The sequence below is a fragment of the Lasioglossum baleicum genome, unplaced genomic scaffold (assembly GCF_051020765.1).
Source record: "Lasioglossum baleicum unplaced genomic scaffold, iyLasBale1 scaffold0939, whole genome shotgun sequence".
In the NCBI taxonomy this organism is placed as follows: domain Eukaryota; kingdom Metazoa; phylum Arthropoda; class Insecta; order Hymenoptera; family Halictidae; genus Lasioglossum; species Lasioglossum baleicum.
Genome location: NW_027469998.1, coordinates 16197 through 30489, shown reverse-complemented (window position 1 = coordinate 30489; position 14293 = coordinate 16197). Strand labels below are relative to the sequence as shown.

At 38.0% G+C, this 14293-nt stretch overlaps 1 protein-coding gene across 1 annotated transcript; it reads left to right on the top strand.

The window, feature by feature from the left end:
* Window positions 1-280: 280 nt before the first annotated feature.
* Window positions 281-11409, top strand: LOC143220409 (eye-specific diacylglycerol kinase-like; the record flags this gene model as incomplete). Its single annotated transcript, XM_076446064.1, is given in 13 exon segments — window positions 281-948; window positions 4638-5032; window positions 5797-6179; window positions 7190-7254; window positions 7256-7500; window positions 7814-7966; window positions 7969-7993; window positions 8702-8982; window positions 8985-9099; window positions 9875-9984; window positions 9987-10146; window positions 10421-10584; window positions 11360-11409. Coding segments are annotated over 13 exon segments (2814 nt in total), but the record flags the coding sequence as incomplete, so codon positions are not given.
* Between the last annotated feature and the right edge of the window lie 2884 nt (window positions 11410-14293).

Sequence of the window (14293 nt, the reverse complement as noted above, 5' to 3'; positions counted from 1 at the left end):
CAGGACTAAATAAAACCCTAAACTTCCACTCATTGCTGGCATTCGTCTCTATCATAAACATCCTTACACTCGGGCCTCTTGTACTCAGTTCCTTACACACGTCCTAGGCCCCAACCACTCTTCACATTCATCCAGAAAAAATTAAATTCAATTAACCCCCGAATTCAATACCAACCACTATCACTCGCTGTCAAATCAATACCAATCACTGTCACTAACTATTACTGGATACAATCGTTTTCAATCACTTCTAATTACTCTAACCTGGTTAAATTTGCAGAAACACGGGCCTCGAATGAAATGCGCGGCCTGTAGAGTGGTGGCTCATGCAGTGTGCGCTGTGGGCCTGAGCTTCGCCTGCAAGTCGAGCTTCCGCGACGTTGGGGTCCGTCAGTACCGGGAGCAGACGAACACGCACCACCATTGGGTGCACAGACGGTCCCAGAAGGGAAAATGCGCGAATTGTGGCAAGTCGTTCCAGTCGAAGCTGAGTTTCAGCTCCAAGGAGATCGTCGCGGTCAGTTGCAGCTGGTGCAAGCTAGCCTATCACAACAAGGAGGCGTGTTTCAACGTGGAAAAGATTGGCGAGAACTGCGAGTTGGGCGTCCACTCGTCCATCATAGTACCACCGTCATGGATCGTGAAGTTGCCCAGGAAAGGTAGCTTCAAGAGCAGCTTGAGGAAGTCACCGAGGAAGAAGAAGTCTGGCAGTGGTTCTGGAGCAAGCAGAAAGAAGTCGAAGGAGAAAGAGAAGGACAAAGAACAGGACAAGGATCAGGGTAGACTATGGGTGGTGAAACCTATACCTACACCGGCTGTGAAACCTGTGCTGGTCTTTATTAACCCGAAATCAGGTGGCAATCAGGGAGCAAAGCTGTTGCAGAAGTTCCAGTGGCTGTTGAATCCTAGACAGGTCTTCGATCTGACTCAGGGTGGGCCCAAAATGGGGTAAGTTAAAATAAATAAATAAATCGTGTAAAAGAGAGATACGAAATGTATCGCGATTCGGTTTAACCCTTTGCACTGGACGATTTTTTTAGCTATAGAAGAGTAGAAACTTACAGATTTTCTGGTATAAAATTGACGTTACTTTTCTCAGTTGTAAATAACGAATCGAATAATAATTATCACGTAAAATTATTTCACTTCTATGGTTCGCGTATCGTTGTATTATCTTAAATTTGATATATTAATTTAATTTGTGTCTTCAAAATTTTATGGTGACTCACAGTCGCCTCTCGAGTGCAAGGGGTTAAGAGATATACGCTTGAAAATTATAAAGAACAACTGTAAATTGTACCTAGTTGTTAATATTAGGTTTATGGTGGTTTTTTGTATATCTATTTCTATGGATACCCGTTAGATTTAGGGTAAAGAAAAGCACATATTTTCTTTAAGAAACAAACGATAGGTTTAATTTGAAAAGAATCGCAGTATTAACAGACTTAATATAAATTAATTAAATCTGTTAATATCGTGTAATTGAAGCAACCCATCGAAAATTCCCGTAAATCTAGTGTTAAAGGGTAAATGAAACTGACATTTAACTCTTTACGGACGAGATATGAAACTAACGATACATTCGGTGTATACTAAACGATTAAAAATAACAAATCGAGGGAAATTCTCCGAATTGAAAAGTATGTACGACATTGATAACAATATTAAAATTATTTTTCGTTCTATTCAACTTTCATTTTGAAAAATTAAAAGCTTCCGCGTATATTATGACATTCGTCTTCAAAGGAACGAATACTATTATTCGTTATACTTACTATTACTATTACTTCGACTAAAAATAGTGCAATTTAAATAAATAAAGGAAGAAAGAAATTCGATTAACCCTTTGCGATCGGTACCCCTGTAGCGGGAACATTTTTAAATCGTAAAAAAAATCTTAAAATCGCAAGAAAGACAAAACACTATGGTCCCCTATGCCTCGCGATTAAATATTTCGGTCGACAAATTAGTTTCAACAAATTCCGTGTGCTTTAACATCCATATATTGACTTTAAATTCTGCACGGAAAAATAACTGCGAAACGCTAGATTCGCACCAATCTACTGGTACTCCCAAGAGCGAAATCCGCAAAGGGTTAATCGAATTTCTCTCTTCCTTTATTTATTTAAATTGCCCTGTTTTTTTAGCCGAAGTAAATTTGAAGTAAAACACGTGAAAGAGCTGCTGGTAAGGAAGTTGAAATATAATTCGGACCGCAAAGGGTTAATGCAGCCTGTGGAGTGGCGAAACCTTGTTTCGCAATGTTACCGAAGCGTGAATCGTTATAGACCGGGTGTAGGTGTTGCACGAGCTCGAGGTTTATTGAAGACTATTGCAGATCGAGTATCGATTAGCTACAATTGCTTCTTTCCATCTAGTTATTTCCAGCGTATCTTTTCTAGCAATTGCAAAATGTACTTACTTTTTGGGAAACAGTCTTCGAGTTCTAATTAATGAATTTCTTGTCGATTATTATTTTATTTATTCTCTTTATTATCTTACTTTTTGGGAAAGAGTCTTTGAGTTCTAATTAATGAATTTCTGAAAGATAGAATTTCTTGTCGATTATTATCTTATTTATTCTCTTTATTATCTTACTTTTTGGGAAAGAGTCTTCGAGTTCTAATTAATGGATTTCTTGTCGATTATTATTTTATTTATTCTTTTTATTATCTTACTTTTTGGGAAAGAGTCTTTGAGTTCTAATTAATGAATTTCTGAAAGATAGAATTTCTTGTCGATTATTATCTTATTTATTCTCTTTATTATCTTACTTTTTGGGAAAGAGTCTTCGAGTTCTAATTAATGGATTTCTTGTCGATTATTATTTTATTTATTCTTTTTATTATCTTACTTTTTGGGAAAGAGTCTTTGAGTTCTAATTAATGAATTTCTGAAAGATGGAATTTCTTGTCGATTATTATTTTATTTATTCTTTTTATTATCTTACTTTTTGGGAAAGAGTCTTTGAATTCTAATTAATGAATTTCTGAAAGATGGAATTTCTTGTCGATTATTATTTTATTTGTTCTTTTTATTATCTTCAATAATGTTCGTGGTTTTTATTTCAAAGGTAATGCTTTATTTACAGTTTCTTTCTTGGTTATTTCGTGGAATAATTATTCTTCAGCTTTTTGCTTTAGAATATTCATTTAATTGTTTTTTTAAATATTTATCGTTTGCACATGCAGGTGCGTGTTTTCCATATTGAAGATAATATTATATTTTCCTCTGGTTTTTTTTTACTAACTCGTGGAATATTTATTTTTGATTCTCCTCCTTTAGAATATTTCTTCTATCTTTCTTCCTTTATGATATTGTCCCCCTATATTCTTTATCATGGCTTTTAATTATTTTTATATCCAAGGTCATGGCATGTTTTATATTTTCAGCAAACTTCTTTCTTCATCTTTTAATCCATTTTTTTCAATCCAAGACGATATTACATTTTCGTTTCGACTCGGTAATTAAAACAGTCTAAGCAAAAATATTTAAAAAATCGTTTTTATCTCGTATTTTGAGTTTCATTCGTTGTTATAAAATTGTTTCGTCAAATTGAAATTAGTTCTTTTAATTTACAACACATTTAAGGCGTGAAATTTAAATATTTTTAACGACTTAGACTGCTTTCATTATCATCGGCACATTTGTGGGATATTTATTGTTCCAAGTGTCTACTTTAAAGGAAAAGAAGCGAGTTTCCTTCGGATACTATCTTCGAATTTTAAGCAGCAGGTTTCCCAAAGAATTAGGTCAATTGAATGGAAATTGCTTTGAATTAGCTTATTAGATTAGTCGGAGAGGGGTTGGGTCATTGGGAAATATGATAAATGAACAAGAGATTTAATTAAAGTTCCACGGACTGGCTGGCAGTCAGGAAGTGGTTGAATAAAGGTAATCCTTTCGGAATAAAGGTTGTCGCTACGGGTATTATCGAAACTTCCTCGGCAAGTTTATTCTAAAGTTCAAGCATTTCGTTCGACTACAATTACCACGACACGAGTAAACAACGTTATCCGTGAATGTTCATGCAAATGTGTCTACATAACGATAAAAAGTTCCCCGAACTTAAAGATGCATTCTCGTAATCTAACCAATAAAAATCGACTCCTTTAAAACTTTTTCCTAAAGAAACCACGAACTTTGCAACACATTTTTCACAGTCATATTTATTCATACTCCATGAATATCCACAATTTTTCTCTTTGAAACAAAATTCACGAAACAAGATTATTTCGTAATTTTTAATAACTAAAACAGAAACTCTCGAACCTGGTAACGACAGTAGTAGCTAAGTGCTTTTCATTGTAAATTCGATCCTGTAAATAACACTCTCGTCAAAATTTTATTTGCTACCAAAATTTCGTGAAATCGGTACACAGTAACACTTTATTTTCAAATATTTCTGTTTTAAAATACAATTCGAAATATCTCTCGGTTACTCGCGACGATTGGGAAAATAAACCAAAAATATTTGCGACAAAATGATATTTCGAGTGTTTATCGTACATGTACATTAAACATTTCAATTTTCCATCGCACGTTACACGTTTCCTTCCCTACCTTTGCACATCTATGTAAATAACGTAAGATTTTTAAATTCTCAACTAAACTGATAAAAAAATTTTCATTTTCAGGTTGGAATTATTCAAGAAAGTTCCTAATCTTCGAGTTCTTGCTTGCGGTGGCGACGGAACAGTTGGTTGGGTGTTGTCAATTTTGGACCAGATCGGTGCATCCCCACCACCAGCAGTGGGCGTGCTTCCTCTTGGGACCGGAAACGACCTGGCCCGGGCCCTGGGATGGGGCGGGGGTTACACGGACGAGCCGATCGGCAAGATCCTGACTAACATCGGTGAAAGCGACACGACGTTGCTGGACAGGTGGCAGCTGCTCGTGGAGAGGAATCCTGACGCGCAGGGCGACGACGACAACGGCAAGGGCAAAGAGAATCTACCTCTGAACGTGGTTAATAATTACTTCTCCCTTGGTGTGGACGCTCACATCGCCCTGGAATTTCACGAAGCTCGAGGTTAGTCCCTCGCCTTCCCCGAATGGGATTCCCCTGCGGCGCGCAACAGTTCGTTTAAATTATTTAGAAACGGTATCGCCGAGACGTCGAACTGCGTGGAAACTACTTATTTCGATACCTGTTGCCATGCAAACGCCTCGCGATCGCGTTTAGGGTGTTAGCATTGAGCGAATGTGTTTCCCGGATAACCCCGAGAATGGGGTATTGGATGTAGGGTGTGAGAGAGCGTTCCAGAGGATTGTAGATTGGGGAATTTAGTGGGTGCAGGAGGCTAAAGTGAATCCTCTGTTTCCTGTATCTCGTTGGGTCTGTTTGCAAGAAAACCTGTTAGATATAATCGCTCTTCTGTGTATCAGAACGTCAACGTATTCGCAGTTTGTAATTTTTTCACTGATAAGTATATTCCAAAACTGTTTGTCGTTGACTCGTGTGGTCACAGGAAGGGTAAAGATAATAAAATTTGCTGTAAAATATCAAATTTCTTGTACACGCGTTGGTCAGAATTACTAACTCAATTAAAGCGAGTGCTTGTAGACTTCATCCTTTTTGCAGCTGTTCTGTGTGCTTACTTAGCTTCATTGTGACACTTTAATTATTCATACTATTATTATGCGTAGAATATTTAAACACTCGTTACGAGTGTATCATAGTTTTAGGCCACGAGAAGTCATTAATTTACGTAAATGTCCAGGAAGTGTATTAACAAGTTTTAACGTTCGTGTAAATGAAAGAAAAAGGGAAAATGAAATCGGATTGTATTACAGAGGCGCATCCGGAGAGGTTCAATTCGCGGTTGAGGAACAAGATGTTTTACGGTCAGATGGGTGGTAAAGATCTCGTGAGGCGGAAGTGGAAGGATTTGTCGGAATTCGTGACCCTGGACTGCGACGGTCAGGATATGACGCCGAAGCTAAAGGAGCATCGTGTTCATGCCATAGTTTTCTTGAATATCGCCTCGTACGGTGGTGGAACGCATCCTTGGGGTGCTGCGAGTGGTACTAAGGAGCCGTCGACGGAGGATGGACTGATCGAGGTCGTCGGTTTGACCACGTATCAGCTTCCACTTCTTCAGGCAGGTGGACATGGTACCTGCATTGCACAGTGCAGCACGGCTAAGCTGATCACCACCAGGACCATCCCGATGCAGGTAACTCCTTGCCATGGGAAACGTTTAACCCATTGACTGCCAACTACGTGATATCTCGTGGTAGATTGTAATTGGTCATGGAATAAGTTTACATCCGTTTGAGTTAGGAATGATCGGAAAAGCTATTTTCTTTAACTCTAGATTCATAAACACACGTCTCTCATACACCCTCAACTAAAAGAATTCTTACACCATGTGTATGGAACATCGCGGTAGTTTGTACCTAGAATGCTCAGATTGATTTTTCAATTTTTTTTTTTTTTTTCATGTTTAAATTGTCAATGAAAGTTGTTTCTAACTAATATTTGTAGAGGTTTATTAATATCTCCCGTAATACTTAAATTAGGTGACCTTAAGAGTAAGGTGTATAAGAGTTTTGTATAATGTTTATGAACAATGTAACCGTAAATATAATTTATGAATCTAGGGTTAACACTAGGTTTAGGGGGTTTTTTTGTATACCTATTTCTATGGATACCCGTCAGATTTGAGGTAAAGAAAACCACATATTTTCTTTCAAATACAAACGATGGATTTAATTTGAAAACAATCGGAATAGTAACAGACTTTATAGAAGTTAGTTAAATCTGTTAATATCGTATAATTGAAGCAACCCATCCGTCAAATTCACGTAAATATAGTTTATGAATCTAGGGTTAATTCCTTTTTTGATTTAATTTAATTTTTTTTCTTAAATTCCTTTAAAATAAAATCCTGACGCCCAAGACAAGACGCTATAAATTTCCTTGGCCGTGAATAAATTAAATTTCCTTTCAATTTTTTAATTTAATTTATCACAATTTGTCACAACATTTTCGCTAAATAAGATTCTTTCTAAAGTCTTCTTCGTGTCTTTGTCTTGTTTTTATATTCTCTTGGTAGCTTTAAAAAATATTGTAATTAAAATAGATTCACAGAGAGTTGTAATAAAATTTTTAGCAGTGTACCGATATTTCATCGTAGAAGGTATTGTTTATGGCGTACAAAGGGATGTATCATTTTTGTTTCAGGTTGACGGCGAGGCTTGTCGACTGTTGCCATCGATTATAACTTTGAAATTGCTAAACAAAGCGACGATTAGCGAAACGAAGGAACGCAGGCAAACCTCAGCAGGACGTGAAACTGGATAGATTAAAGCTACCGGTAATGAAGATCAAGATGTCAGATTACGAGAGATATCACCACGACAAGGATATGTTGAAGAAGGCCGCGGTCATGTGGATTGCGGATCCACTTGATCTCGACGCTGCTATGGATTTAGAATCCTTGAGGAAGACACTGGCGAAAGACTATAATATGGACACTTGTTGCTTCCTCGACTGTAAGTACCACTGTACAATGTGTTTACTCAAACGATTTGCAGGATTTTCTGGTCACTGCTGATAATATGACAGTGAGAAATTGTTAACGAAATCCTATCCATTATATCTGGCTAATGTAAAACAATAACAGTCGTTTCTACCGTTAAATTTATAAATTAAATTCGATTTAACGTTAGGTAGTTCGTTAACAACTTCTTACATTGTATTAGCATAAATGAGCGAAATTAAAACCTATTGTAAGCCCTGTATTGTATGATAAACTTTGAATTACGATTTAAATTATATCGCATTATTGTCCAAATCAATTTTCAGCGTGCACAGCAGAGCGATTCTTCAGGATCGATAGAGCCCAAGAGCAACTCCATTACGTGACCGATGTAGCTGTCGAAGTGCTGTATCTTCTCGAGGAGAGCGCAACCAATCAATCTACTGAGCTTGAAGGAACGAAGATGTCCGCGAGTCAAGAACCGAAACAGCTCATCCGTCGCCAAGGTACTCCTTTTCGTTCATCGAATTGGAAATTCTTCTTCCGTTCGTCTACGGTAGACTCATTGTGATTGCTCTGTCGTATGATCCTTCTTTTGATGCCTAATGAATATCTCATTGTACGTTCTTATCCTTTTATATTTAAACAACACGTTAAAGCTGTTGATTGAATCACGATGTTATTTTCTGTTGAACTTAGTTTGACTGTTCAGGACCATCGAAGAGTAAATTTGATCATAATGTTTAAGAAACTGACTTTGTTTCCCTTCTCATTTGTTAGCTCTTTCATCTGAAATATCTGTATTGTTTAAATTAATTTCAAGTATCGTTTCATATTTTCCTTTACCGAGAATTTGCTTAAATTCCAATTAAACTGTATGAAATATCTTCTAAAAAGGGCTACTTGAGGTGTTTCTGAAAATCAAAGGAACGGTTTTGAGCAGCCAATTCATTTTAGATAGAGAATTATATTTATTTTATACTACGTAGTGATTTGTATATTTTCTTCTATCTGTATTACCTATAGCGAATTTATTAATTAATTCCGTATATAATAACAATCACCAAGAGCTACACAAGTATGACACGTAGCCTCGCAATAATACCTTGTTTGAACCTTTTATTGCCACTTCACACATTCGTCCGTGTGTCCATGATATCTGTAATGGTAATGCAATCCTATCATTAGATTAATAGAAAGAACGTGTAATATAGCGAAGAACGACCAACAACAAATGCAGCCATGACAGGAGAGCAGCCCAAAGAAGAACAATCTAAAGAAACGTCAAAGGCGCAGCCAGCTGCGAAACCTCAGGATGCAGCGCCTGAGACACCAGTTGAAGGAACATCTAAACCACCAGCTGAAGCACCATCCAATGCACCGGCTAATAAACCAGCTGAGACACCAGCTGAAACGAAAACACAGGACAAGCCTCAGGATACTGCGAAACCTCACGAATCGATGAGTAAAGACGCGTCTCAGGGTACATCTCCAAACATGAAAAAGAGGAGAAGGTATCTGGAGACGCGAATAAGCAAAGCAGTTCCTCAAAAACCATCTCTGCGACTGTTGCCTCTCAGACGCAACGTCAGGCACCACCTATCTTCATTAGGTGAGCTATTATATCTTACTTTTCACACATTTAATGTAAATTTACCAGTAGATGGATGTGTAATTTAATAGAAGTTGAAGTGAATGATAAGGAATGGATCTTATAGAGATTCTATGTAATGTAATTCCATGTAATGTTCTAGAATTTTTCTTTTTCTTTCACTGCACCATGTGCTAAACATTTTCTATTGAAGAGGTAAGAGTTGTTTATTCGAGGACCAAGTGAAATTAAATATATTTTGTAAAACGGTACTATCTTTGTCTAAAGCAAATTGAAATCTCTATCTCAAATAATAATACCTTTGATTACTCGCTTGGTATTCCTCTTAGTTGCATTCCTCTCAAAACAAACCTGCATCCATTCAGTCCCAGACGTATGACTGACCCCCTATAGAGAAGCTCTAATTTGGTTAAAGAACCTAGTAACCCCCTTTCATTTGACTTCTATTCCAAAGGAATGGTAGCCACTGCTGTGATGCACATTAGTGAATAATGTACATCACGCTCTCTCTCTCTTGCAAATGTTTCTCTGAATCAATGAAATAGAGTACCCTTTGAGAATATTTACCTTTACACTTTAATTTCTTTCCTTTTGGTTAACCAAGCATAGCTTCAACGTTTCACCTGTACCATTTCCTCAGAACTCGATACCTGTGTGCTGTTATACTGCATAGAAATCAAGTAGTCAGAAAGAATTATCGTTCGAATAACCAATTGGTTATTATTGTATCGGTACACGAAAGCTATACAAAGCATCAAATTGATTTGGGTTACAGTCCACGAGATAGACTCTTTAGTCTGAGTTCCGAGGTCCATACATTTAACACGAGATTACTGGAGAAGGCCAGCGACGGTATTTTGAAAGCAGGGAAAATCGGTGATCTACAGGCTTGAAGGAACTACACGAGAAAGGATACTCCCTTTTATCCATCGACTCCTCTGGACAAACTGCTCTTCACATGGCCTCGAGATACGGTCACAAGGATATTGTCAGATATCTCATCGCTTGCGCACCACCGACTATCCTCAATATGATTGACAACGACAAGTAAGTCGATCCTAATTTATAATTCTCGACAGAATTCAAACAGATGAACACAGGCGAGAAGCATAAATGACGCGGGGTTCCCTCTGACATTTCAGAGGTCCAACATTTAGCTTGATCTTTAGCCAGACTGGCTTAAGCATGAATTGGAAAATTTTTTGCTCGCATTTTAAAGTCTGTTTACCACGAAACGTAGCGTCGATCAAAGAAGAGGTTTATTCCTGGCGCGTAAATAAAGGGTAAACAAAAAAAAGAGGCCTGTGCTTTCTAATTGCAGAGGTCAGACCGCTCTGCACAAAGCGGCTCAATATAAGCGTCGTTCCATTTGCTGCATGTTAGTGGCTGGCGGTGCTTCTTTAATCATCAAGGATCGACACGGCTACACACCTCGCGATTTAGCCTTGCAAGCGGAGGATCGTGACCTCGCAGCGTATTTATGCAGTGAGTGTTTTGATCTTTTTCTCCGGATGTCCGCGTTTTACCAAGCAAAACATTCTCGGGTTAAAATCGTGTTAGAAAATGAGGGTTGGTTAGGAGGTATAAAAGTCCAAGTTAATAATATTACCGGGTAAAAGTGAAGGAAACATTTCTTTTTCCGCGTAATACTTTATCAAATGAGAGACGCTATTTTTTATTCCATTTCTCCCTAATTAGAAAATTTCTTTCTCTCGTTATCCTAAATAAGCGTCGAATCGAATGCAGAGGAAACGTTTTCTTCTATTCTTACTTTGAAAAAGCATTACTCTAAGGGTCTCGTATACAAGGTGAGTTGAAAGAAAAAGATCCTGCAGTCACAGCTTCGAGTCATTTTTATTCATAGTAGTTTTCATTTTGATACAATCTTCTATAAATTCTCTATATTTTGAAATAATTTTACAAATTTAAAAAATACATAGTTCAGGTGATACGATAGGTCGTGGTGGGATGTTTTCTTTAAACTTTCCTTCCATCGGCAACTTCGAATAAATTATTTATCCGCTTTATTTACCCCGTGCTCGAAGGTTCTCGCAATATGAAAAACCGTTGATAAGAATACGCAAAAGTTTTCTAAAGACATACCCGTTAGTGTTCTCCATTGGAGGAAGCCTTTGAAAGCAGCTATTTTCCCTACGCGACTTTTAATGGTTACTCCATCAGACATTCTATCAAACTGAAATCCTTTTTGTCATCGTAACTCCGCTGGATCGTTAAATTGGCATTGTTCGCTGATATATAGGTCAAGAGGAGTTCCAGCTGTCAACGGAAGATATGGAGAATGCCCTTTGACCTCCGGCCGTAATTGGTAGGGCCTGAGCTGATACAGAGTAGATTGCGTTGGAACATCCGATGGAACAACCGGACGAAGATCCAGGTGAACAAACGTTATGGACATCGGTTATCAACGACACACGTTTCTTTCCACTCTCGCGTAAGTCGCACGTGATAAATCGATACTTCTTTCATCGATATATTAGCCATCCTAATGTGTGTTTACGAAGGTATTCTCCAACCTTTCTCGTCGAAGCCTCGAGATCCCTTTTTCGCGTGCAAATTAATTGCATTCTGCAATAGGCGAATTGTACACGCGTTTCACACAGTTTACGGATTTTCCATCGATTACGAGCCTCTACATGCATACACGTAAATATGTATATGTATATTTCGAAATCGTACCCTCGCATAGCCACGCGGGGGGAAAGTGTACATTGCGTACGCGCCTTTCCTCTCGAGCCTCGTCTTACCTCGACCACGACACGGCACGCGAGCCGTGTTTCGTTCGCGATCTTCGCGAAGATAGTCGCGCGAATGAAGTAACACGCCCGCAGGTGATACAAGAAAAATTACCCAGCGAGGAATTTTTCTTCCTGCTCATCCGCGTTGTCGATGTTGTAAAACGTAGCCGCGAGTTACGAAGCGTGGCAGGATTTTACGGGTACGACCCGAAAAACACCGAATTAGTGAGAGACCAGGATCAAAGAGATGAACGATAATCGGAGATTTACTCGTAGCTAATGTTATAAAGACTAATATCTTCACGTATTCGTTTGTATGGTTTTTATTTTATATTTTTCTACGTTCCATTCCTAGATATTACGAGTTGGCTGAGATATATAAGTAAACTATCCTTATCGATTTAGCGCTGTTGTTCTACGTAGACGCGATTTTTACATTTTTCACCTCCGCGGCTAGTGACGCCATCGCCTTCTTTCCGCGCGGAGTACACGGAACCTTAGGGGTAGTTGTTCACAGAGTTGGACAGAATTTTTCGTTCCAGTTATTCGTTCGACCGTTCAGTTCGTTAGGATCGATTACACGAATTTCTTTTGCCCGTTCGCGTTGCAGTTGCGCGGATGATATAGATACACAGTTATGATCGTTCCTCGCGTGAGTTTTCCCTCTTTATGAATCGCTCTATCAACCCGTGTTCGAGGAAACGTTTTTCATTATTCATCGCCGACCAGCGCGGGATGCATGTTTCATCGTGATAGCCGTTTGTTGAGTTTAGTCGAAGGAAAGGAAGTTTCTATCCGACTCTGCTGTGGTATCCAAGCGTTCACTTTACCGTGTCGTTGAATTGTTCTCTTCGCTTGTTCTAGGATACCTCGTTGCATCGGGTACACATATCTTTTTCTATATAAGAAAAAAAAAAGTGTCGCGTTAATATACATATATTATACATATACATATATTTTCTACGTACGTTAAATACTGATATAATATTTATTGTCCTTAAGATACAAACGTTTCTTCACCATGCTGTTTTTTCTTGTCCGTAAACATTCGTCGAACTTCTTGGCACTGCTTGGACACACGTAGACATACACACGTCAACCTACGAATACACGCATGTACACATACGAATTCAGCGAAGAAAGGAGGAAATTATCGAAGACGAAGCAAACGGATTTGATAATATGAAAATTTGAAAGACATACATACGGATAGCTGGATTAGGATGAACACGATCGGCTGTAGAAGCTTCGTGCACAGGATCGGGGTGATATAATCGATTTAGCTTGTTCGCGTGGTCGTCTGAAATTCAATCGACATGTTTTCTAGTATTATATATAATATTAAAATACAATCAGAATTCTCGTAAAAGAAAACATCGATTCAAACGAAATTGTGCCAATCAGTCGATGAACCGATCGAACCTTAAGTCGTGTTTTCATGCGTGCAATAAGCGTAGATTTCGTGGTTGAAACATTTTTTTTAGATCTTCGATACTTTTTTTCATATTCCCAAAAAGTCATCCCATTCTTCCGGTACCGGTTATTCCGTAAAAATAAAAAATATCTTTAATATTTTCTGTAGCATACGAGTTCAATTTCGAACGAGTACGTTTCGAGTAAATTATTAAAAATTAATCCTAGAGATCTTAAAAGAATTTGCGAATTGCGAACATGTAAACGCTGCTTAAGGATTCAATTATCGATAAGAGATCCATTGTATCGCGTCGATCCTTAAGGATTCTATTTATTCGGAAATTAACGGAGTCTTCAAGATACCACGAGTATCGATGTTCACCCATTTAAACGATATTAATCGATCGAGAAAAAAAAGGGAAACAAACAAGCAGAGGTCGAAACGAAAATTAGGGGTGTGATTAGGGAAGAGGTTATGCGCTCGAAGAAAAGAATAATCGTAATTAAGAATTATCATTATCGGTACCAAAATGAAAAAGGGGATCAACGTACGAACACCAATTAGCTTTTAAAATGACGGTCTATCGTCGCATTATACTGTTACTAGACTACTCTAATTTTACTGTCGAATTATATCGTGTAACGTGTATATATATATAGTACTCCTTCGAGCATTATTAGTCCTTACGGACACGTGAGATCGTTTTCAAACACAATGGAGTCACGATGATATACCTGTAAATGTTTGCCAGGTAAGTTAACCATGTTGGACACTCGCGAACACGTTCACGAATGTTTAATATTAAATACTCGACTCGATTCGCGGTAGTATAAGTATTTAAATAACCACCTACGAAAATTGTATTATAGCGGATAATAGTTTCTCGTTTCAAGCGTATCGTGTGTACCTCTTTTCCACGCTATTGTCAGGGGAGGCGCCACCTTTCATCCCCAGTTTTCCATTATTACGATTTACGTATTTTTATTATTAAAAGGTGATCCAAGGGATTCGCAAGAAACGATCC